Source organism: Chiloscyllium punctatum, chromosome 36 (assembly GCF_047496795.1).
Source record: "Chiloscyllium punctatum isolate Juve2018m chromosome 36, sChiPun1.3, whole genome shotgun sequence".
Lineage (NCBI taxonomy): Eukaryota > Metazoa > Chordata > Chondrichthyes > Orectolobiformes > Hemiscylliidae > Chiloscyllium > Chiloscyllium punctatum.
Genome location: NC_092774.1, coordinates 9,637,424 through 9,661,902, shown reverse-complemented (window position 1 = coordinate 9,661,902; position 24,479 = coordinate 9,637,424). Strand labels below are relative to the sequence as shown.

General features: G+C 53.5%; 1 protein-coding gene across 1 annotated transcript in view; it reads left to right on the top strand.

Moving 5' to 3' along the window:
* LOC140461125 (nuclear factor of activated T-cells, cytoplasmic 4-like) overlaps positions 1-23,938 on the top strand; it is a 61,248-nt gene extending 37,310 nt beyond the window's left edge. The window contains exons 2-5 of the mRNA XM_072555887.1: positions 9,869-10,068; positions 12,333-12,501; positions 21,819-21,957; positions 23,880-23,938. Coding sequence (XP_072411988.1) covers positions 9,869-10,068; positions 12,333-12,501; positions 21,819-21,851 — 402 coding nt within the window. The 3' untranslated portion in view covers positions 21,852-21,957; positions 23,880-23,938. The remainder of the gene's footprint in view (positions 1-9,868; positions 10,069-12,332; positions 12,502-21,818; positions 21,958-23,879) is intronic.
* The last annotated feature ends 541 nt before the right edge of the window (positions 23,939-24,479 follow it).

The following is a 24,479-nucleotide window of genomic DNA, read 5'->3' as shown; positions in this document are numbered from 1 at the left end:
GTGTGTTACAGTGAGGGGTGTGGGGTATATCAGAGAGTGTTACAGTGCGGGGTGTGGGGTATATCAGGGTGTGTTACAGTGAGGGGTGTGGGGTATATCAGGGAGTGTTATAGTGAGGGGTGTGGGGTATATCAGAGGGTGTTACAGTGAGGGGTGTGGGGTATATCAGAGAGTGTTACAGTGAGGGGTGTGGGGTATATCAAGGTGTGTTACAGTGAGGGGTGTGGGGTATATCAGGGTGTGTTACAGTGAGGGGTGTGGGGTATATCAAGGTGTGTTACAGTGAGGGGTGTGGGGTATATCAGGGTGTGTTACAGTGAGGGGTGTGGGGTATATCAGGGTGTGTTACAGTGAGGGGTGTGGGGTATATCAGAGAGTGTTACAGTGAGGGGTGTGGGGTATATCAGAGAGTGTTACAGTGAGGGGTGTGGGGTATATCAGTGTGTTACTGTGAGGGGTGTGGGGTATATCATTGTGTTACAGTGAGGGGTGTGGGGTATATCAGGGTGTGTCACAGTGAGGGGTGTGGGGTATATCAGAGAGTGTTACAGTGAGGGGTGTGGGGTATATCAGGGTGTGTTACAGTGTGGGGTGTGGGGTATATCAGAGTGTGTTACAGTGAGGGGTGTGGGGTATATCAGAGAGTGTTACAGTGAGGGGTGTGGGGTATATCAGAGAGTGTTTCAGTGAGGGGTGTGGGGTATATCAGGGTGTGTTACAGTGAGGGGTGTGGGGTATATCAGAGTGTGTTACAGTGAGGGGTGTGGGGTATATCAGAGTGTGTTACAGTGAGGGGTGTGGGGTATATCAGGGTGTGTTACAGTGAGGGGTGTGGGGTATATCAGGGTGTGTTACAGTGAGGGGTGTGGGGTATATCAGAGTGTGTTACAGTGAGGGGTGTGGGGTATATCAGAGAGTGTTACAGTGAGGGGTGTGGGGTATATCAGAGAGTGTTACAGTGAGGGGTGTCGGGTATATCAGAGTGTGTTACAGTGAGGGGGGTGGGGTATATCAGGGTGTGTTACAGTGAGGGGTGTGGGGTATATCAGGGTGTGTTACAGTGAGGGGTGTGGGGTATATCAGAGAGTGTTACAGTGAGGGGTGTGGGGTATATCAGGGTGTGTTATAGTGAGGGGTGTGGGGTATATCAGGGTGTGTTAGAGTGAGGGGTGTGGGGTATATCAGGGTGTGTTACAGTGAGGGGTGTGGGGTATATCAGAGAGTGTTACAGTGAGGGGTGTGGGGTATATCAGAGAGTGTTACAGTGAGAGGTGTGGGGTATATCAGAGAGTGTTACAGTGAGGGGTGTGGGGTATATCAGAGAGTGTTACAGTGAGGGGTGTGGGGTATATCAGAGTGTGTTACAGTGAGGGGTGTGGGGTATATCAGAGAGTGTTACAGTGAGGGGTGTGGGGTATATCAGAGAGTGTTACAGTGAGAGGTGTGGGGTATATCAGAGAGTGTTACAGTGAGGGGTGTGGGGTATATCAGAGAGTGTTACAGTGAGGGGTGTGGGGTATATCAGGGTGTGTTACAGTGTGGGGTGTGGGGTATATCAGGGTGTGTTACAGTGAGGGGTGTGGGGTATATCAGGGTGTGTTACAGTGAGGGGTGTGGGGTATATCAGGGTGTGTTACAGTGAGGGGTGTGGGGTATATCAGGGTGTGTTACAGTGAGGGGTGTGGGGTATATCAGGGTGTGTTGCAGTGAGGGGTATGGGGTATATCAGGGTGTGTTACAGTGAGGGGTGCGGGGTATATCAGGGTGTGTTACAGTGAGGGATGTGGGGTATATCAGGGTGTGTTACAGTGAGTGGTGCGGGGTATATCAGGGTGTGTTACAGTGAGGGGTGTGGAGTATATCAGTGAGTGTTACAGTCAGGGGTGTGGGGTATATCAGAGTGTGTTACAGTGAGGGGTGTGGGGTATATCAGGGTGTGTTACAGTGAGGGGTGTGGGGTATATCAGGGTGTGTTGCAGTGAGGGGTGTGGGGTATATCAGAGTGTGTTACAGTGAGGGGTGTGGGGTATATCAGAGAGTGTTACAGTGAGGGGTGTGGGGTATATCAGAGTGTGTTACAGTGAGGGGTGTGGGGTATATCAGAGAGTGTTACAGTGAGGGGTGTGGGGTATATCAGAGAGTGTTACAGTGAGGGGTGTAGGGTATATCAGGGTGTGTTACAGTGAGGGGTGTGGGGTATATCAGGGTGTGTTACAGTGAGGGGTGTGGGGTATATCAGGGTGTGTTACAGTGAGGGGTGTGGGGTATATCAGGGTGTGTTACAGTGAGGGGTGTGGGGTATATCAGGGTGTGTTACAGTGAGGGGTGTGGGGTATATCAGGGTGTGTTACAGTGAGGGGTGTGGGGTACATCAGAGTGTGTTACAGTGAGGGGTGTGGGGTATATCAGAGAGTGTTACAGTGAGGGGTGTGGGGTATATCAGGGTGTGTTACAGTGAGGGGTGTGGGGTATATCAGAGAGTGTTACAGTGAGGGGTGTGGGGTATATCAGAGTGTGTTACAGTGAGGGGTGTGGGGTATATCAGGGTGTGTTACAGTGAGGGGTGTGGGGTATATCCGGGTGTGTTACAGTGACGGGTGTGGGGTATATCAGGGTGTGTTACAGTGAGGGGTGTGGGGTATATCAGAGAGTGTTACAGTGAGGGGTGTGGGGTATATCAGAGAGTGTTACAATGAGGGGTGTGGGGTATATCAGAGAGTGTTACAGTGAGGGGTGTGGGGCATATCAGGGTGTGTTACAGTGAGGGGTGTGGGGTATATCAGAGAGTGTTACAGTGAGGGGTGTGGGGTATATCAGAGAGGGTTACAGTGAGGGGTGTGGGGTATATCAGTGTGTTACTGTGAGGGGTGTGGGGTATATCAGTGTGTTACAGTGAGGGGTGTGGGTTATATCAGGGTGTGTCACAGTGAGGGGTGTGGGGTATATCAGAGAGTGTTACAGTGAGGGGTGTGGGGTATATCAGGGTGTGTTACAGTGAGGGGTGTGGGGTATATCAGGGTGTGTTACAGTGAGGGGTGTGGGGTATATCAGGGTGTGTTACAGTGAGGGGTGTGGGGTATATCAGGGTGTGTTACAGTGAGGGGTGTGGGATATATCAGTGTGTTACAGTGAGCGGTGTGGGGTATATCAGGGTGTGTTACAGTGAGGGGTGTGGGGTATATCAGGGTGTGTTACAGTGAGGGGTGTGGGGTATATCAGGGTGTGTTACAGTGAGGGGTGTGGGGTATATCAGAGTGTGTTACAGTGAGGGGTGTGGGGTATATCAGGATGTGTCGCAGTGAGGGGTGTGGGGTATATCAGAGAGTGTTACAGTAAGGGGTGTCGGGTATATCAGAGTGTGTTACAGTGAGGTGGGTGGGGTATATCAGGGTGTGTTACAGTGAGGGGTGTGGGGTATATCAGAGTGTGTTACAGTGAGGGGTGTGGGGTATATCAGAGAGTGTTACAGTGAGGGGTGTGGGGTATATCAGGGTGTGTTATAGTGAGGGGTGTGGGGTATATCAGGGTGTGTTAGAGTGAGGGGTGTGGGGTATATCAGGGTGTGTTACAGTGAGGGGTGTGGGGTATATCAGAGAGTGTTACAGTGAGGGGTGTGGGGTATATCAGAGAGTGTTACAGTGAGAGGTGTGGGGTATATCAGAGAGTGTTACAGTGAGGGGTGTGGGGTATATCAGAGAGTGTTACAGTGAGGGGTGTGGGGTATATCAGAGTGTGTTACAGTGAGGGGTGTCGGGTATATCAGAGAGTGTTACAGTGAGGGGTGTGGGGTATATCAGAGAGTGTTACAGTGAGAGGTGTGGGGTATATCAGAGAGTGTTACAGTGAGGGGTGTGGGGTATATCAGAGAGTGTTACAGTGAGGGGTGTGGGGTATATCAGGGTGTGTTACAGTGTGGGGTGTGGGGTATATCAGGGTGTGTTACAGTGAGGGGTGTGGGGTATATCAGGGTGTGTTACAGTGAGGGGTGTGGGGTATATCAGGGTGTGTTACAGTGAGGGGTGTGGGGTATATCAGGGTGTGTTACAGTGAGGGGTGTGGGGTATATCAGGGTGTGTTACAGTGAGGGGTGTGGGGTATATCAGTGAGTGTTACAGTCAGGGGTGTGGGGTATATCAGAGTGTGTTACAGTGAGGGGTGCGGGGTATATCAGGGTGTGTTACAGTGAGGGGTGCGGGGTATATCAGGGTGTGTTACAGTGAGGGGTGTGGAGTATATCAGTGAGTGTTACAGTCAGGGGTGTGGGGTATATCAGAGTGTGTTACAGTGAGGGGTGTGGGGTATATCAGGGTGTGTTACAGTGAGGGGTGTGGGGTATATCAGGGTGTGTTACAGTGAGGGGTATGGGGTATATCAGGGTGTGTTACAGTGAGGGGTGTGGGGTATATCAGAGTGTGTTACAGTGAGGGGTGTGGGGTATATCAGAGTGTGTTACAGTGAGGGGTGTGGGGTATATCAGAGAGTGTTACAGTGAGGGGTGTGGGGTATATCAGGGTGTGTTACAGTGAGGGGTGTGGGGTATATCAGAGAGTGTTACAGTGAGGGGTGTGGGGTATATCAGAGTGTGTTACAGTGAGGGGTGTGGGGTATATCAGAGAGTGTTACAGTGAGGGGTGTGGGGTATATCAGAGTGTGTTACAGTGAGGGGTGTGGGGTATATCAGAGAGTGTTACAGTGAGGGGTGTGGGGTATATCAGAGAGTGTTACAGTGAGGGGTGTAGGGTATATCAGAGTGTGTTACAGTGAGGGGTGTGGGGTATATCAGGGTGTGTTACAGTGAGGGGTGTGGGGTATATCAGAGAGTGTTACAGTGAGGGGTGTGGGGTATATCAGGGTGTGTTACAGTGAGGGGTGTGGGGTATATCAGAGAGTGTTACAGTGAGGGGTGTGGGGTATATCAGAGAGTGTTACAATGAGGCGTGTGGGGTACATCAGAGTGTGTTACAGTGAGGGGTGTGGGGTATATCAGAGAGTGTTACAGTGAGGGGTGTGGGGTATATCAGGGTGTGTTACAGTGAGGGGTGTGGGGTATATCAGAGAGTGTTACAGTGAGGGGTGTGGGGTATATCAGAGTGTGTTACAGTGAGGGGTGTGGGGTATATCAGAGAGTGTTACAGTGAGGGGTGTGGGGTATATCAGAGAGTGTTACAGTGAGGGGTGTGGGGCATATCAGGGTGTGTTACAGTGAGGGGTGTGGGGTATATCAGAGTGTGTTACAGTGTGGGGTGTGGGGTATATCAGGGTGTGTTACAATGAGGGGTGTGGGGTATATCAGAGTGTGTTACAGTGTGGGGTGTGGGGTATATCAGGGTGTGTTACAGTGAGGGGTGTGGGGTATATCAGAGAGTGTTACAGTGAGGGGTGTGGGGTATATCAGAGAGGGTTACAGTGAGGGGTGTGGGGTATATCAGGGTGTGTTACAGTGAGGGGTGTGGGGTATATCAGAGAGTGTTACAGTGAGGTGTGTGGGGTATATCAGAGAGTGTTACAGTGAGGGGTGTGGGGCATATCAGGGTGTGTTACAGTGAGGGGTGTGGGGTATATCAGGGTGTGTTACAGTGAGGGGTGTGGGGTATATCAGCGTGTGTTACAGTGAGGGGTGTGGGGTATATCAGGGTGTGTTACAGTGAGGGGTGTGGGGTATATCAGAGAGTGTTACAGTGAGGGGTGTGGGGTATATCAGAGAGTGTTACAGTGAGGGGTGTGGGGTATATCAGGGTGTGTTACAGTGAGGGGTGTGGGGTATATCAGAGTGTGTTACAGTGTGGGGTGTGGGGTATATCAGGGTGTGTTACAGTGAGGGGTGTGGGGTATATCAGGGTGTGTTACAGTGAGGGGTGTGGGGTATATCAGGGTGTGTTACAGTGAGGGGTGTGGGGTATATCAGGGTGTGTTACAGTGAGGGGTGTGGGGTATATCAGGGTGTGTTACAGTGAGGGGTGTGGGGTATATCAGAGAGTGTTACAGTGAGGGGTGTGGGGTATATCAGGGTGTGTTACAGTGAGGGGTGTGGGGTATATCAGAGAGTGTTACAGTGAGGGGTGTGGGGTATATCAGGGTGTGTTACAGTGAGGGGTGTGGGGTATATCAGAGAGTGTTACAGTGAGGGGTGTGGGGTATATCAGGGTGTGTTACAGTGAGGGGTGTGGGGTATATCAGAGAGTGTTACAGTGAGGGGTGTGGGGTATATCAGGGTGTGTTACAGTGAGGGGTGTGGGGTATATCAGGGTGTGTTACAGTGAGGGGTGTGGGGTATATCAGGGTGTGTTACAGTGAGGGGTGTGGGGTATATCAGGGTGTGTTACAGTGAGGGGTGTGGGGTATATCAGAGAGTGTTACAGTGCGGGGTGTGGGGTATATCAGAGAGTGTTACAGTGAGGGGTGTGGGGTATATCAGGGTGTGTTACAGTGAGGGGTGTGGGGTATATCAGGGTGTGTTACAGTGAGGGGTGTGGGGTATATCAGGGTGTGTTACAGTGAGGGGTGTGGGGTATATCAGAGAGTGTTACAGTGAGGGGTGTGGGGTATATCAGGGTGTGTTACAGTGTGGGGTGTGGGGTATATCTGGGTGTGTTACAGTGAGGGGTGTGGGGTATATCAGAGAGTGTTACAGTGAGGGGTGTGGGGTATATCAGAGTGTGTTACAGTGAGGGGTGTGGGGTATATCTGGGTGTGTTACAGTGAGGGGTGTGGGGTATATCAGAGAGTGTTACAGTGAGGGGGGTGTGGGGTATATCAGAGAGTGTTACAGTGAGGGGTGTGGGGTTTATCAGGGTGTGTTACAGTGAGGGGTGTGGGGTATATCAGGGTGTGTTACAGTGAGGGGTGTGGGGTATATCAGAGAGTGTTACAGTGAGGGGTGTGGGGTATATCAGAGAGTGTTACAGTGAGGGGTGTGGGGTATATCAGAGTGTGTTACAGTGAGGGGTGTGGGGTATATCAGAGAGTGTTACAGTGAGGGGTGTGGGGTATATCAGGGTGTGTTACAGTGAGGGGTGTGGGGTATATCAGGGTGTGTTACAGTGAGGGGTGTGGGGTATATCAGGGTGTGTTACAGTGAGGGGTGTGGGGTATATCAGAGAGTGTTACAGTGAGGGGTGTGGTGTATATCAGGGTGTGTTACAGTGAGGGGTGTGGGGTATATCAGAGAGTGTTACAGTGAGGGGTGTGGGGTATATCAGGGTGTGTTACAGTGAGGGGTGTGGGGTATATCAGAGTGTGTTACAGTGAGGGGTGTGGGGTATATCAGAGAGTGTTACAGTGAGGGGTGTGGGGTATATCAGAGAGTGTTACAGTGAGGGGTGTGGGGTATATCAGGGTGTGTTACAGTGAGGGGTGTGGGGTATATCAGAGAGTGTTACAGTGAGGGGTGTGGGGTATATCAGGGTGTGTTACAGTGAGGGGTGTGGGGTATATCAGAGTGTGTTACAGTGAGGGGTGTGGGGTATATCAGGGTGTGTTACAGTGAGGGGTGTGGGGTATATCAGGGTGTGTTACAGTGAGGGGTGTGGTGTATATCAGGGTGTGTTACAGTGAGGGGTGTGGGGTATATCAGAGTGTGTTACAGTGAGGGGTGTGGGGTATATCAGGGTGTGTTACAGTGAGGGGTGTGGGGTATATCAGGGTCGTGTTTTCCCACCCATACCTGGCGTTCAGTCGTGACTGACCCCTTTCCCTTCCTGGTCTGTGAACTCTCCTCTCTCTCTGTCTTTCTGTGGAGCACCGCCATCGTCGGAGGGTTTGAGCTACAGGGAGAGGCCGGGGCTGTTTTCCCCGGAGCGTCGGAGGCTGAGGGGGGGGTGACCTGGTTTATAAAACCATGAGGGGGCACAGATAGGGGTAAATAGACAAGGTCTTTTCCCCCCCCTGGGGTGGGGGGAGTCCAGAACTAGAGGGGGGTAGGTTTAGGGTGAGAGGGGAAAGGGAGCTGAGGGGTAACGTTCTCACCCAGAGGGTGGTCAGTGTGTGGAATGAGCTGCCAGAGGAAGGGGGTGGAGGCTGGGACAATGACAGCATTGAAAAGGTGGATGGGGACAGGGATAGGGAAGGGATTGGAGGGTAATGGGCCGAAGGGCTGGCGAACGGGGACTGGATTAGGTTCGGGATATCAGGGTCAGCATGGACGGGACGGGCCGAAGGAGATTAGAATCATACAGTCCCTTCAGTGTGGAAACAGGGTATTCAGCCCAACCAGTCTACACCAACCCTCCAAAGAGTAACCCATTTACCCCTGACTAATACATCTCACCCACACATCCCTGGGCACTATGGGTAATTTATCACGGCCGATCCACCCTGACCTGCACATCCCTGGGCACTATGGGTAATTTATCACGGCCGATCCACCCTGACCTGCACATCCCTGGGCACTATGGGTAATTTATCACGGCCAATCCACCCTGACCTGCACATCCCTGGGCACTATGGGTAATTTAGTATGGCCAATCCACCCTAACCTGCACATCCCTGGGCACTATGGGTAATTTAGCATGGCCGATCCACCCTGACCTGCACATCCCTGGGCACTATGGGTAATTTAGCACGGCCGATCCACCCTAACCTGCACATCCCTGGGCACTATGGGTAATTTAGCACGGCCGATCCACCCTAACCTGCACATCCCTGGGCATTATGGGTAATTTAGCACGGCCAATCCACCCTAACCTGCACATCCCTGGGCACTATGGGTAATTTAGCACGGCCGATCCACCCTGACCTGCACATCCCTGGGCACTATGGGTAATTTAGCACGGCCAATCCACCCTAACCTGCACATCCCTGGGCACTATGGGTAATTTAGCACGGCCGATCCACCCTGACCTGCACATCCCTGGGCACTATGGGTAATTTAGCACGGCCGATCCACCCTAACCTGCACATCCCTGGGCACTATGGGTAATTTAGCACGGCCAATCCACCCTAACCAACACATCCCTGGGCACTATGGGTAATTTAGCACGGCCAATCCACCCTAACCTGCATGTCTTTGGACTGTGGGAGCCCCCCGAGGAAACCCACGCAGACGCGCAGAAACCGGAGCACACCCTCCCCCACCCCCTCCCTCCACTCCAGGGCAAGACGGAACGGCCGAACCCCGCCGTCGGATTCGACTCTGGTGCCATCGGAGCCAGGGCCAGGCCGTGACCCTCTCCGGCCGCGAACCCTCCCTCCCCCGTCAAAACCAAATCGCCGGGGGCTCCGAGCGGCCACACCACGGGGTGGGCAGGGTGGCACTGACATTTCAGAAGCGGTGGTGAGGTGAACTGAGATCTCAATGTGAGCTCTGGGAGCTGCGTCAGTGATGTGGGGAATAGCGATCATAACTCAGTGAGACCCGGGCTATGGAGGAGGGTGACGTGGAAGGATTGTTGTGGCGGGGGGGAAGGGCGTGGGGGTTTGGTATGGGTAGAGCCATCCCTAAAGAAGGAAGGCATCGGGCGTGGGGAGGGGGTGGGCAAAGGGTGGCCAATATTTCTAAGTGAGCGCTGGGAGATGATTAGGAAGTAGCGATCATAACCCAGCGAGACTCGGGACGGAGGAGGGAGGCGCGGGGAGTTGGTGGGTGCGGGTGGGCGTGGGTCGAGCTGTGCCCAAAGAAGTGGTGGGGTGCGAGGGTGGGGCTGATGCCTTGGAATGAGCCCCGGGTGGTGCTTGAGTGATGTGGGGAACAATTAGGGAAGAGCGATCATAACGGAGTGAGATTCGGGCCATGTGGCAGGGGACGGTGGAGGGAGACGCGGGGAGTTGGCTGGGGGTTGGCGCCGAACGTCCACGGCAGGTTGTGAACGGGCTGTTTCTCTGTCCCCCCACCCCCCAACCACCACCCCCCCCCCCCCATTCTCCCACACAGCTGCAGGGCTACATGGAGAAACCCCTGACGCTCCAGATGTTCATCGGAACAGCAGATGAGCGAAACCTGCGGCCCCACGCCTTCTACCAGGTCCACCGCATCACGGGCAAGATGGTAGCGACGGCGAGTCAGGAGGCTGCTCTGGGCACCACCAAAATCCTCGAGGTCCCACTGCTGCCCGAGAACAACATGACAGCCAAGTAACTCCCCCACACTGCACCGCACACACACTCACTCACTCACACACAGACACACACACACACACACTCTCTCACACTCACACACGATCACACTCACACTAACACACGCACAGACACACGCTCACACACACACTCAGACACACGCTCACACACACACGCACTCACGCACACATACACACACACTCACACTAACACTGACACACGCTCACACATACACATACTCACACACACACTCACACACGCTCACACTAACACACACACACAAACTCACATACACGCATTCACACACACACGCACTCGCACACACAGACTCTCATTCACAAACACACACACTTGCACACACACTCACACACAGACACACACACTCATTCACACACACACATAGACACATACACATAGACACACACATTCACACATACACACATTCACACTCATACAGACACACACACACACATACACTCACACATACAGACACACGTGCATACACATCACACACACACTCACACATACACTCATGCACACACACTCTCACACACATTCATACACACACACATACACACAATCACACACTTTCACACACACTCACACATACACACGCAGACACACACACTCACACTCATACACACACACTCACACATACACAAACTCACACTCATACACACATACATACAGACACTCACAAAGACACATTCACACTCACATACACACACTCATGCACACGCACTCACACACAGACTCAAATACACACACACACACATAGACACACACACACACTTGCACTCACACAGACATGCTCATACACACACTCTCACTCATACACACACTCTCACAGACACACACGCACATACACACACGCACATACACACACTCAGACACTCACACTTAAACACAAACACACACACAGATACACACACACATACAGACACACACATTCACACACACTCACAAACACGCACTCACTCTCACACACTGCACCACAAACACTCACTCACACACTCACAGACACGCACACACAGACACACACACATGGACACACTCACACACACTCATACACACACACACACACTCTCACACACACACTGTCACACACAGAGACATACGCACACATATATACCTCGCTCTGTATCTAACCCCGTGCTGTCCCTGTCCCTGGGAGTGTTTGATGGGGGGGGGGGACAGAGTAGAGGAAGCTTTACTCTGTATCTAACCCCGTGCTGTCCCTGTCCCTGGAATGAGGGGACAGTGTAGAGGAAGCTTTAGTATGTATCTAACCCCGTGCTGTCCCTGTCCCTGGGATGAGGGGACAGTGTAGAGGAAGCTTTACTCTGTATCTAACCCCGTGCTATCCCTGACCCTGGGAGTGTTTGATGGAGGGGGGACAGTGTAGAGGCAGCTTTACTCTGTATCTAACCCCGTGCTGTCCCTGTCCCTGGAGTGTTTGATGGGGGGACAGTGTAGAGGAAGCTTTACTCTGTATCTAGCCCCGTGCTGCCCCTGTCCCTGGGAGTGTTTGATGGGGGGACAGTGTGGAGGGAGCTTTACTCTGTATCTAACCCCGTGCTGTCCCTGTCCCTGGGAGTGTTTGATGGGGGTGACAGTGTAGAGGGAGCTTTACTCTGTATCTAACCCTGTGCTGTCCCTGTCCCTGTCCCTGGGAGTGTTTGATGGGGGGGACAGTGTAGAGGGAGCTTTACTCTGTATCTAACCCCGTGCTGTCCCTGTCCCTGGGATGGGGGAACAGTGTAGAGAGAGCTTTACTCTGTATCTAACCCCGTGCTGTCCCTGTCCCTGGGAGTGTTTGATGGGGGGGACAGTCTAGAGGGAGCTTTACTCTGTATCTAACCCCGTGCTGTCCCTGTCCCTGGGAGGTGTTTGACGGGGGGGACAGTGTAGAGGAAGCTTTACTCTGTATCTAACCCCATGCTGTCCCTGTCCCTGGGAGTGTTTGATGGGGGGGGACAGTGTAGAGGGAGCTTTACTCTGTATCTAACCCCGTGCTGTCCCTGTCCCTGGAGTGTTTGATGGGGGGGACAGTGTAGAGAAAGCTTTACTCTGTATCTAACCCCGTGCTGTGTCCCTGTCCCTGTCCCTGGGAGTGTTTGATGGGGGGACAGTGTAGAGGGAGCTTTACTCTGTATCTAACCCCGTGCTGTCCCTGTCCCTGGGGGGGGGTGTGCTGGGTGTATGGGGGTGGGACGGGGGTGAGGGGGGGAACGCCGTGTGTTAGTGGTTCCCGATGAACCTTCCAGCCCCTCTCCCTCCAGTATCGATTGCGCCGGGATCCTGAAGCTCCGGAATTCCGACATCGAGTTGCGGAGCGAGACGGACATTGGCCGGAAGAACACCCGCGTCCGGCTGGTATTCCGGGCTCACGTGCCCCAGTCCAGTGGAAGGTCGTCTCCCTCCAGGTGGCCTCTCTGCCCATCGAGTGCTGTAAGTCTCACCCAGCTCCCCCCTGGCCAGCGCAGGCGAACCCCCCCCCCCCCCCCCCCCTTACTTTTGGCAGTCTTCATTTCACCCCCTCGTACGGAGCACGGAAACAGACCCTTCGGCCCGTCCCGTCCGTGCTGACCCTGATATCCCTAACCTAATCCACTCCCCGTTTGCCAGCCCCTGGCCCATGACCCTCCAATCCCTTCCCTATCCTGTCCCCATCCACCTTTTCAATGCTGTCATTGTACCAGCCTCCACCCCCTTCCTCTGGCAGCTCATTCCACACACGCACCACCCTCTGGGTGAGAACGTTACCCCTTAGGTCTCTTAGCACAGCCAATCCACCCTAACCTGCACATCCCTGGGCACTATGGGTAATTTAGCACGGCCAATCCACCCTGACCTGCACATCCCTGGGCACTATGGGTAATTTAGCACGGCCATTCCACCCTAACCTGCACATCCCAGGGCACTATGGGTAATTTAGCACGGCCATTCCACCCTAACCTGTACATCACTGTGCACTATGGGTAATTTAGCACGGCCATTCCACCCTAACCTGCACATCCCTGGGCACTATGGGTAATTTAGCACGGCCAATCCACCCTAACCTACACATCCCTGGGCACTATGGTAATTTAGCACAGCCAATCCACCCTAACCTACACATCCCTGGGCACTATGGGTAATTTAGCACAGCCAATCCACCCTAACCTGCACATCCCTGGGCACTATGGGTAATTTAGCACGGCCAATCCACCCTAACCTGTACATCCCTGGGGCACTATGGGTAATTTAGCACGGCCAATCCACCCTAACCTGCACATCCCTGGGCACTATGGGGTAATTTAGCACGGCCAATCCACCCTAACCTGCACATCCCTGGGCACTATGGGTAATTTAGCACGGCCAATCCACCCTAACCTGTACATTCCTGGGCACTATGGGTAATTTAGCACGGCCAATCCACCCTAACCTGCACATCCCTGGGCACTATGGGTAATTTAGCATGGCCAATCCACCCTAACCTACACATCCCTGGGCACTATGGGTAATTTAGCACGGCCAATCCACCCTAACCTACACAGTCCCTGGGGCACTATGGGTAATTTAGCATGGCCAATCCACCCTAACCTGCACATCCCTGAGCACTATGGGTAATTTAGCACGGCCAATCCACCCTAACCTGCACATCCCTGGGCACTATGGGTAATTTAGCATGGCCAATCCACCCTGACCTGCACATCCCTGGGCACTATGGGTAATTTAGCACGGCCAATCCACCCTAACCTGTACATTCCTGGGCACTATGGGTAATTTAGCATGGCCAATCCACCCTAACCTGCACATTCCTGGGCACTATGGGTAATTTAGCATGGCCAATCCACCCTAACCTGCACATCCCCGAGCACTATGGGTAATTTAGTACGGCCAATCCACCCTGACCTGCACATCCCCGAGCACTATGGGTAATTTAGTACGGCCAATCCACCCTGACCTACACATCCCCGAGCACTATGGGTAATTTCGTACGGCCCGATCCACCATCACAATTCAGTCTCCTCCCCCCCCCCGGCACCTCGTCTCTGGAACATCCTCCGATCTGCCTCCGATCCGACTCCCTCCCTGCTCCAGTAACAGGGAGCCACGTCATACCCAGTCCCTCCCTTCACAGCCTCACTCACGCCCCGGGGAGGGGCGGTAACCCTTCCCCCCCCCCCTGGGTCCGGATACTGCGTGCTGTCCTGTGTTGACCAGCCACGCGCCCTCTCGGGGCCCCTCTCGCTCAGTCGCCCAGATCCCTCTGCCCTTTGAGCTGTCTTTGCCAGAAGTTGCTTTCTCCTGCCCCCCCCACCCACTTACTCTGACAAAAAGTCATCCTCTCCGCCCAGATCCGGTCGACGGGGATTCCTGACCCTCCTGTCCCTGTCGCTTCCCCTCGGACCCATCCCTGAACGCAGACTCCATCTGGGGGGGGGGGGTTTCTGTTTGTTACGGTGCTTCTGGATAGACCATCACACACTCTCTCTCTCACTCTCTGTATCACTGTCTCTCTCTCTCTCTCTCTCTCACACTCTCTCTCTCTGCATCACTGTCTCTCATTCTCTCTCTCACTCTCTCTCTCTGTCTCACTGTCTCTCACTCTCTCTCTCTCTCTCACTCTCTGTATCACTGTCTCTCTCTCACACACTTTCTCACTGTCTCACTCACTCTCTGTATCACTGTTTCTCTCTCTCTCTCTCACACACACTCTCTCTCTCTGCATCACTGTCTCTCATTCTCTCTCTCACTCTCTCTCTCTGTCTCACTGTCTCTCACTCTCTCTCTCTCTCACTCTCTGTATCACTGTCTCTCTCTCTCACTCACTCTCTCAAACACTGTCTCACTCTGTATTACTGTCTCACTCTCTCTCACACACTCTTCTCTCACACTCTCTCTCTCACTCCCTGTATCTCTGTCCCTCACTCTCCCTCTCACACTCTCACTCACTCTCTGTATCACTGTCTCTCACTCCCTTTCTCACTCTCTCTCTCTCACATTCTCTCTCACTCTCTGTATCACTGTCTCTCACTCTCTCACACACTCTCTCTCTGTATCACTGTCTCTCACTCTCTCACACACTCTCTCTCTGTATCACTGTCTCTCTCTCTCTCACACTCTCTCTCTGTATCACTGTCTCTCACTCTCTCACACACTCTCTCTCTGTATCACTGTCACTCTCTCTCACACACTCTCTCTCTCACTCCCTGTATCTCTGTCTCTCACTCTCCCTCTCACACTCTCACTCACTCTCTGTATCACTGTCTCTCACTCCCTTTCTCACTCTCTCTCTCTCACATTCTCTCTCACTCTCTGAATCACTGTTTCTCACTTTCTCTCACACACTCTCACTCTCTGTCTCTCTTACTCTCACACACTCTCTCTCTCACTCTCTGTATCACTGTCTCTTTCTCACACACTCTCTCTCTGTATCACTGTCTCTCTCTCTCTTGCACACTTTCTCACTCTCTCTCACATTCTCTCTCACTCTCTGTATCAAAGTTTCTCACTCTCTCACACTCTCTGTCTCTCTCACTCTCTCACACTCTCTGTCTCTCTTACTCTCTCTCACTCTGTATCACTCTCTCACTCTCTCTCACTCTCTCTCACTCCCTGTATCTCTGTCTCTCACTCTCCCTCTCACACTCTCTCTCACTCTCTGTATCACAGTCTCTCACTCTCTCTCACTCTGTATCACTGTCTCTCTCTCTCACTCTCTCACACACTGTCTCACTCTCAGTATCACTGTCTCACTCTCTCTCACACACTCTCTCTCTCACTCCCTGTATCTCTGTCTCTCACTCTCCCTCTCACACTCTCTCACTCACTCTCTGTATCACTGTCTCTCACTGTCTCTCACTCTCTCTCTCACACTCTCACTCATTCTCTGTATCACTGTCTCTCACTCCCTTTCTCACTCTCTCTCTCTCACATTCTCTCTCACTCTCTGTATCACAGTTTCTCACTCTCTCACACTCTCTCTCTCTCTGTATCACTGTCTCTCTCTCTCTCTCACACTCTCACACTCTCACTCACTCTCTGTATCACTGTCTCTCTCTCACACACTGTCTCACTCTCTGTATCACTGTCTCACTCTCTCTCACACACTCTCTCTCTCACTCCCTGTATCTCTGTCTCTCTCTCACTCTCTCTCACACACTCTCTCTCTCACTCCCTGTATCTCTGTCTCTCACACTCTCTCACACACATTCTCTCACACTCTCTCTCTATCACTGTCTCTCTCTCACTCTCTCTCCCCCTCACTCTCACTCTCTGTATCACTCTCTCTCTCTCTCTGTATCACTGTCTCTCTCTCACACACTCTCTGTGTATCACTGTCTCTCTCTCTCACACACTCTCTCTGTCACTCTCTGTATCGCTGTCTCTCACTCTCTCTCACACACACTCTCTCTCACACTCTCTATCACTGTCTCTCACTGTCTCACACACTCTGTATCACTGTCTCTCTCTCTCTCTCACACACACTCTCTCACTCTCTGTATCACTGTCTCTCACTCTATCACACACTCTCTCTGTATCACTGTCTCTCTCTCTCTCGCTCTCTCACACACACTCTCACTCTCTGTATCAACTGTCTCTCTCTCTCTCACTCTCTCACACACTCTCTCTTACTCTCTGTATTACTGTCTCACTCTCTCTCACACACTCTCTATCTCACTCTCTGTATCACTGTCTCTCACTCCCTTTCTCACTCTCTCCCTCTCACACTCTCACTCACTCTCTATATCACTGTCTCTCTCTCACACACTCTCTCACTCTGTATCACTGTCTCTCTCTCACACACTCTCTCACTCTGTATCACTGTCTCACTCTCTCTCTCTCACTCTCTCACACACTCTCTCACTCTCTGTATCACTGTCTCACTCTCTCTCACACACTCTCTCTCTCTCTCCCTGTATCTCTGTCTCTCACTCTCCCTCTCACACTCTCACTCTCTCTCTGTATCACTGTCTCACTCTCTCTCTCTCACTCTCTCACACACTCTCTCACTCTGTATCACTGTCTCACTCTCTCTCACACACTCTCTCTCTCACTCCCTGTATCTCTGTCTCTCACTCTCCCCTCTCACACTCTCATTCTCTCTCTGTATCACTGTCTCACTCTCTCTCTCTCACTCTCTCACACACTCTCTCACTCTGTATCACTGTCTCTCTCTCTCTCACTCTCTCTCTCACTCCCTGTATCACTGTCTCTCTCATTCTCTCTATCTCACTCTCTGTATCACTGTCTCTCTCTCTCACTCTCTGTATCACTGTCTCTCCTCATTCTCTCTCTCTCACTCTCTGTATCACTGTCTCTCTCTCTCACTCTCTCACTCTCTGTATCACTGTCTCACTCTCACACACTCTCTCTCACTCTCTCTCTCTCACTCTCTCACACACTCTCTCACTCTCTGTATCACTGTCTCACTCTCTCTCACACACTCTCTCTCTCACTCCGTGTATCTCTGTCCCTCACTCTCCCTCTCACACTCTCACTCACTTTCTGTATCACTGTCTCTCACTCCCTTTCTCACTCTCTCTCTCTCACTCTCTGTATCACTGTTTCTCACTCTCTCTCACACTCTCTCACTCTCTGTCTCTCTTACTCTCTCTCACTCTGTATCACTGTCTCTCACTCTCTCTCACACACTCTCTCACTCTCTGTATCACTGTCTCTCTCTCACTCTCTCTCTCCCTCTCTCTGTATCACTGTCTCTCACTCTCTCTCACACACTCTCTGTATCACTGTCTCTCACTCTCTCACACACTCTCTCTCTGTATCACTGTCTCTCACTCTCTCTCACACACTCTCTCTCTGTATCACTGTCTCTCACTCTCTCTCACACACTCTCTCTGTATCACTGTCTCTCTCTCTCACACACTCTCTCTCTCACTCTCTGTATCTCTGTCTCTCACTCTCCCTCTCACACTCTCTCTCACTCTCTGTATCACTGTCTCTCACTCCCTTTCTCACTCTCTCTCTCTCACTCTCTGTATCACTGTTTCTCACTCTCTCTCACACTCTCTCACTCTCTGTCTCTCTTACTCTCTCTCACTCTCTGTATCACTGTCTCTCTCTCTCTCTCTCTGTATCACTGTCTCTCACTCTCTCACACACTCTCTCTCTGTATCACTGTCTCTCACTCCCTTTCTCACTCTCTCTCACTCTCCTGTATCACTGTCTCTCACTCTCTCTCACTCTCTGTATCACTGTCTCTCTCTCTCACTCTCTGTATCACTGTCTCTCACTCTCTCACACACTCTCTCTCTGTATCACTGTCTCTCTCTCTCACACACTCTCTCTCTCTCTCTGTATCACTGTCTCTCTCTCTCTCTGTATCACTCTCTCTCTCTCACTCTGTATCACTGTCTCTCACTCTCTCACACACTCTCTCTCTGTATCACTGTCTCTCTCTCTCACACACTCTCTCTCTCTCTCTGTATCACTGTCTCTCTCTCTCTCTGTATCACTCTCTCTCTCTCACTCTGTATCACTGTCTCTCACTCTCTCACACACACTCTCTCTGTATCACTGTCTCTCTCTCTCTCTCTCTGTATCACTCTCTCTCTCTCACTCTGTATCACTGTCTCTCACTCTCTCACACACTCTCTCTCTGTATCACTGTCTCTCTCTCTCTCACACACTCTCTCTCTCTCTCTGTATCACTGTCTCTCTCTCTCTCTGTATCACTCTCTCTCTCTCACTCTGTATCACTGTCTCCTCACTCTCTCACACACACTCTCTCTGTATCACTGTCTCTCTCTCTCACTCTGTATCACTGTCTCTCACTCTCTCACACACTCTCTCTTTGTATCACTGTCTCTCTCTCTCACTCTCTGTATCACTGTCTCTCTCTCTAACTCTCTGTATCACTGTCTCTCTCTCACTCTCTGTATCACTGTCTCTCTCTCTGTATCACTCTCTCTCTCTCACTCTCTGTATCACTGTCTCTCTCTCTCTCACACACTCTCTGTATCACTGTCTCTCTCTCTCTCTCACTCTCTGTATCACTGTCTCTCTCACTCCTCTCTCTCTGTATCACTGTCTCTCTCTCTCACACACTCTCTCTGTATCACTGTCTCTCTCTCTCACTCTCTGTATCACTGTCTCTCTCTCTGTATCACTCTCTCTCTCTCACTCTCTGTATCACTGTCTCTCTCTCTGTATCACTCTCTCTCTCTCACTCTCTGTATCACTGTCTCTCTCTCTCACACACACTCTCTCTGTATCACTGTCTCTCTCACTCTCTGTATCACTGTCTCTCTCTCTGTATCACTCTCTCTCTCTCTCACTCTCTGTATCACTGTCTCTCTCTCTGTATCACTCTCTCTCTCTCACTCTCTGTATCACTGTCTCTCTCTCTCCCACACACTCTCTCTGTATCACTGTCTCTCTCTCTCTCTGTATCACTCTCTCTCTCTCTCACTCTCTGTATCACTGTCTCTCTCACACTCTCTCTCACTCTCTGTATCACTGTCTCTCTCTCTCTCTCACTCTCTGTATCACTGTCTCTCTCTCACACACTCTCTCTCTGTATCACTGTCTCTCTCTCTCACACACTCTCTCTCTGTATCACTGTCTCTCTCTCTCTCTCACTCTCTGTATCACTGTCTCTCTCTCTCACACTCTCTCTCTGTATCACTTTCTCTCACTCTCTCTCAAACTCTCTCACTCTCTGTATCACTGTCTCTCTCTCTGTATCACTGTCTCTCTCTCTCTCTCTCTCACTCTCTGTATCACTGTCTCTCTCTCTGTCACTCTTTGTATCACTGTCTCTCTCTCACACTCTCTCTCTCTCAGTATCACTGTCTCACTGTCTCACTCTCTCTCTCACTCTCTGTATCACTGTCTCACTCTCCCTCTCACACTCTCACTCACTCTCTGTATCACTCTCTCTCACACACTCTCTCTCTCACTCTCTGTATCACTGTCTCACTCTCTCTCACACACTCTCTCTCACTCTCTGTATCTCTGTCTCTCACTCTCCCTCTCACATTCTCACTCACTCTCTGTTCACTGTCTCTCACTCCCTTTCTCACTCTCTCTCGCTCACTCTCTGTATCACTGTTTCTCACTCTCTCTCACACTCTCTCACTCTCTGTCTCTCTTACTCTCTCTAACTCTCTGTATCACTGTCTCTCACACACTCTCTCTCACACACTCTCTCTGTATCACTGTCTCTCTCTCACTCTCTGTATCACTGTCTCTCTCTCTCTCTCTCTCTGTATCACTGTCTCTCACTCTCTCACACACTCTCTCTCTGTATCACTGTCTCTCACTCTCTCTCAAACTCTCTCACTCTCTGTATCACTGTCTCTCTCTCTCTCTGTATCACTGTCTCTCTCTCTCTGTATCACTGTCTCTCTCACTCTCTCTCTCTCTCTGTATCACTGTCTCTCTCTCTCTCTCTCTGTATCACTGTCTCTCTCTCTCTCTCTCTGTATCACTGTCTCTCTCTCTCTCTCTCTCTCTGTATCACTGTCTCTCTCTCTCTCACACTCTCTCTCTGTATCACTGTCTCTCACTCTCTCTCAAACTCTCTCACTCTCTGTATCACTGTCTCTCTCTCTGTATCACTGTCTCCTCTCTCTGTTTCACTGTCTCTCTCTCTCTCTCTGTATCACTCTCTCTCACTCTCACTCTCTCTCACTCTCTGTGTCACTGTCTCTCTCTCTGTATCACTGTCTCTCTCACTCTCTCTCTCTGTATCACTCTCTCTCACTCTCACTCTCTCTCTCTCTCTGTGTCACTGTCTCTCACTCTCTCTCTCTGTATCACTGTCTCTCACTCTCTCTCTCTCTCTGTATCACTGTCTCTCACTCTCTCACACACTCTCTCTCTGTATCACTGTCTCTCACTCTCTCTCAAACTCTCTCACTCTGTATCACTGTCTCTCTCTCTCTCTCTCTGTATCACTGTCTCTCTCTCTCTGTATCACTGTCTCTCTCACTCTCTCTCTCTCTCTGTATCACTGTCTCTCTCTCTCTCTCTCTGTATCACTGTCTCTCTCTCTCTCACACTCTCCTCTCTGTATCACTGTCTCTCTCTCTCTCACACTCTCTCTCTGTATCACTGTCTCTCACTCTCTCTCAAACTCTCTCACTCTCTGTATCACTGTCTCTCTCTCTCTCTGTATCACTGTCTCTCTCTCTGTATCACTGTCTCTCTCTCTCTCTCTCTCTGTATCACTCTCTCTCACTCTCACTCTCTCTCACTCTCTGTGTCACTGTCTCTCTCTCTGTATCACTGTCTCTCTCACTCTCTCTCTCTGTATCACTCTCTCTCACTCTCACTCTCTCTCTCTCTCTGTGTCACTGTCTCTCACTCCTCTCTCTCTCACTCTCACACACTCACGCATTCTCTCTTTCTCACTGTGTCTGCCTCTCTCCCCCCTTCCCCCTCCTCTCTTTCCCTCTCTCCTTCCCCCCTCTTTCACTCTCCCCATCCCTTATTATTAATATTTAATTACCCTCCCTCTCCTCTCTCTCTCCACCTCCTCCCCTCCCCCTCCCTCCCTCTCCCCCTCCCCCTCCCTCCCCCCTCTCCCTCTCTCCCCTCCCTCCCTCCCCCTCTCCCTCCCTCTCCCTCCCTCCCCCTCTCCCCTCCCTCCCCTCTCCCCTCCCTCCCCCTCCCTCCCTCTCCCCCCTCCCTCTCTCTCCCCCCTCCCCCTCCCCCTCCCTCCCCCCTCCCTCCCCCTCTCTCCCTCCCTCTCCCTCCCTCCCCCTCCCCCTCCCCCTCCCCCCCCCTCCCCCTCCCCCCCCCCCCCCCCACAGCCCAGCGTTCTGCCCATGAGCTGCCCAGTGTAGATGGTGCCAGGCCTCTCTGGTGCCCGGTCACAGGGGGAGGGGACCTGATGGTGACTGGATCGAACTTCCTCCCAGAGTCCAGGCTGTTGTTCATAGAGAAGGCCCCCAGGTAAGAGGGTACAGGGTACAGGGCCCGGGGCCCTCCCCCCCTCACTCACCCTCACACCCACCCTCACACTCACCCTCACCCTCACCCTCACCCTCACACTCACACCCTCACTCACACTCACACTCACACTCACCCTCACTCACTCACACTCCCCCTCACTCACCCTCACACCCCTCACCCTCACACCCCTCACCCTCACACCCACCCTCACACTCACCCTCACACTCACCCTCACCCTCACACTCACACTCACTCACACTCACACCCTCACTCACACTCACACTCACTCACACTCACACTCACCCTCACTCACTCACACTCCCCCTCACTCACCCTCACACCCTCACTCACACTCACACTCACACCCACCCTCACTCACACTCACACTCACACTCACACTCACTCACTCACACTCACACTCACTCACACCCTCACACTCACACTCACCCTCACACTCACACTCACTCACACCCTCACACTCACACTCACCCTCACACTCACACTCACTCACACCCTCACACTCCCCCTCACTCACCCTCACACCCTCACTCACACTCACACTCACACCCACCCTCACTCACACTCACACTCACACTCACACTCACTCACTCACACTCACACTCACTCACACCCTCACACTCACACTCACCCTCACACTCACACTCACTCACACCCTCACACTCACACTCACACTCACTCACACCCTCACACTCACCCTCCCTCACCCTCACCCTCACACTCCCTCACCTTCACTCACCCTCACTCACCCTCACCACACACTCACCCTCACCCTCCCTCACCCTCACCCTCCCTCACCCTCCCTCACCCTCACTCACACCCTCCCTCACCCTCACACCCTCACCCTCACTCACACCCTCACCCTCACCTCACACCCTCCCTCACCCTCACACCCTCACCCTCTCACCCTCACCCTCACACCCTCACTCACCCTCACTCACACCCTCACCCTCACTCACACCCTCACCCCCACTCACACACTACCCTCAGTCCTCTCACTCACTATCCTCACTCACTCACTATTCTTGGTCCCCTCACCCTGACCTCAACCACCCCTCACTCACTCACTACCCTCACTCATTCCCACCTCACTCACTCACCCCCCTCACACTCCCCTCACACTCACCCTCCCCTCACTCCCTCCGCCCCCTCCCCCCTCCCGTCCCTGTCTCCCTTGGCCCGCGCTGGGAAAGGGGGGGGGGGGGGCTTGGGGTAGGGGAGGGAGGAGGTGGAACATCGCGACTGGGGGCAGGGGGTGGGGGGGGTCAGACTCAGAGGGCACCTTCCGGGGTGGAGCACGAGGGGGAAGGTGGGGGTGGTGTGGGCGCGAAAGGTCGTCTCTGGATCAGTGAGGGGTGAGGGGTGAGGGGTGAGGGGTGAGGGGTGAGGGGTAGGCTTTGGCAGAGGGAGCCGGGCACAAGGGGGAGGAACCCGAGGGCACCGGGGGGGTGGGGATGTGGGGGTGGGGGTGGGGGGTGGGGGGTGGGGGTTGGCGAGCCCGCGACCGGAACGTCCACTCGGCCCCTCGGCTCACATCCGGCCCTGCTAACCCGGTTCCGCAAGATGGCGGCCGGTCGCCCAGCGCGCCCTCCCTATCCCACCCCCCACCCCCCTCGGTCAATCGCACCTTCCCCGTCCCACCCACCCCCCCTCCTATCCCACCCACCCACCCCCACCCCCTCGGTCATCGCACCTTCCCCCGTCCCACCCACCTTCGGTCACGGGGAGGGGTTTTCCTGGGTCCTGTTCTGTCCCCTGGTATCGCGGGCAGTGGGGGGGGGGGGGGGGGGGTGGGGGGGAGAGGGAACAGAACGTCAGGTCTCCCCACCCCCTTCACAGCCCTGACCCACAGGCGTTTCCCCACCCCCCCCACCCCCCCCCCCCAACCCCTTTTCTCCGGCAGACGGACAGACACTTTGGGAGGTGCAGGGCGAAAATCGACAGAACGCGGAGCAACGAGGTGAGACCCCCCACCCCCACACCCACCCCCACCCCCCCACACCCCACCCCCACCCCCACCCCCCACCCCACACCCACCCCCACCCCACACCCCCACCCCCCCACACCCCCACACCCACACCCACCCCCCACCCCCCCACACCCACCCCCACCCCCCCACACCCACCCCACACCCCCCACCCCACACCCCCACCCCACACCCCCACACCCCCACACCCACCCCCCACCCCCACACCCACCCCCACCCCCCCACCCCCCCCACCCCCCCACCCACCCCCCCACCCCCCCACCCACCCCCCCACCCCCCCCACACCCACCCCCACCCCCCCACACCCCCACCCCACCCCCCACCCCCCCACACCCCCACACCCACCCCCACACCCACCCCCACCCCCACCCCCCCACCCCCCCCACACCCCCCACCCACACCCCCACCCCCCCACACCCCCACACCCACCCCCACCCCCACCCCCCCCCACACCCTCACACCCACCCCCACCCCCCACACCCTCACACCCCCACACCCCCACCCCCCCACACCC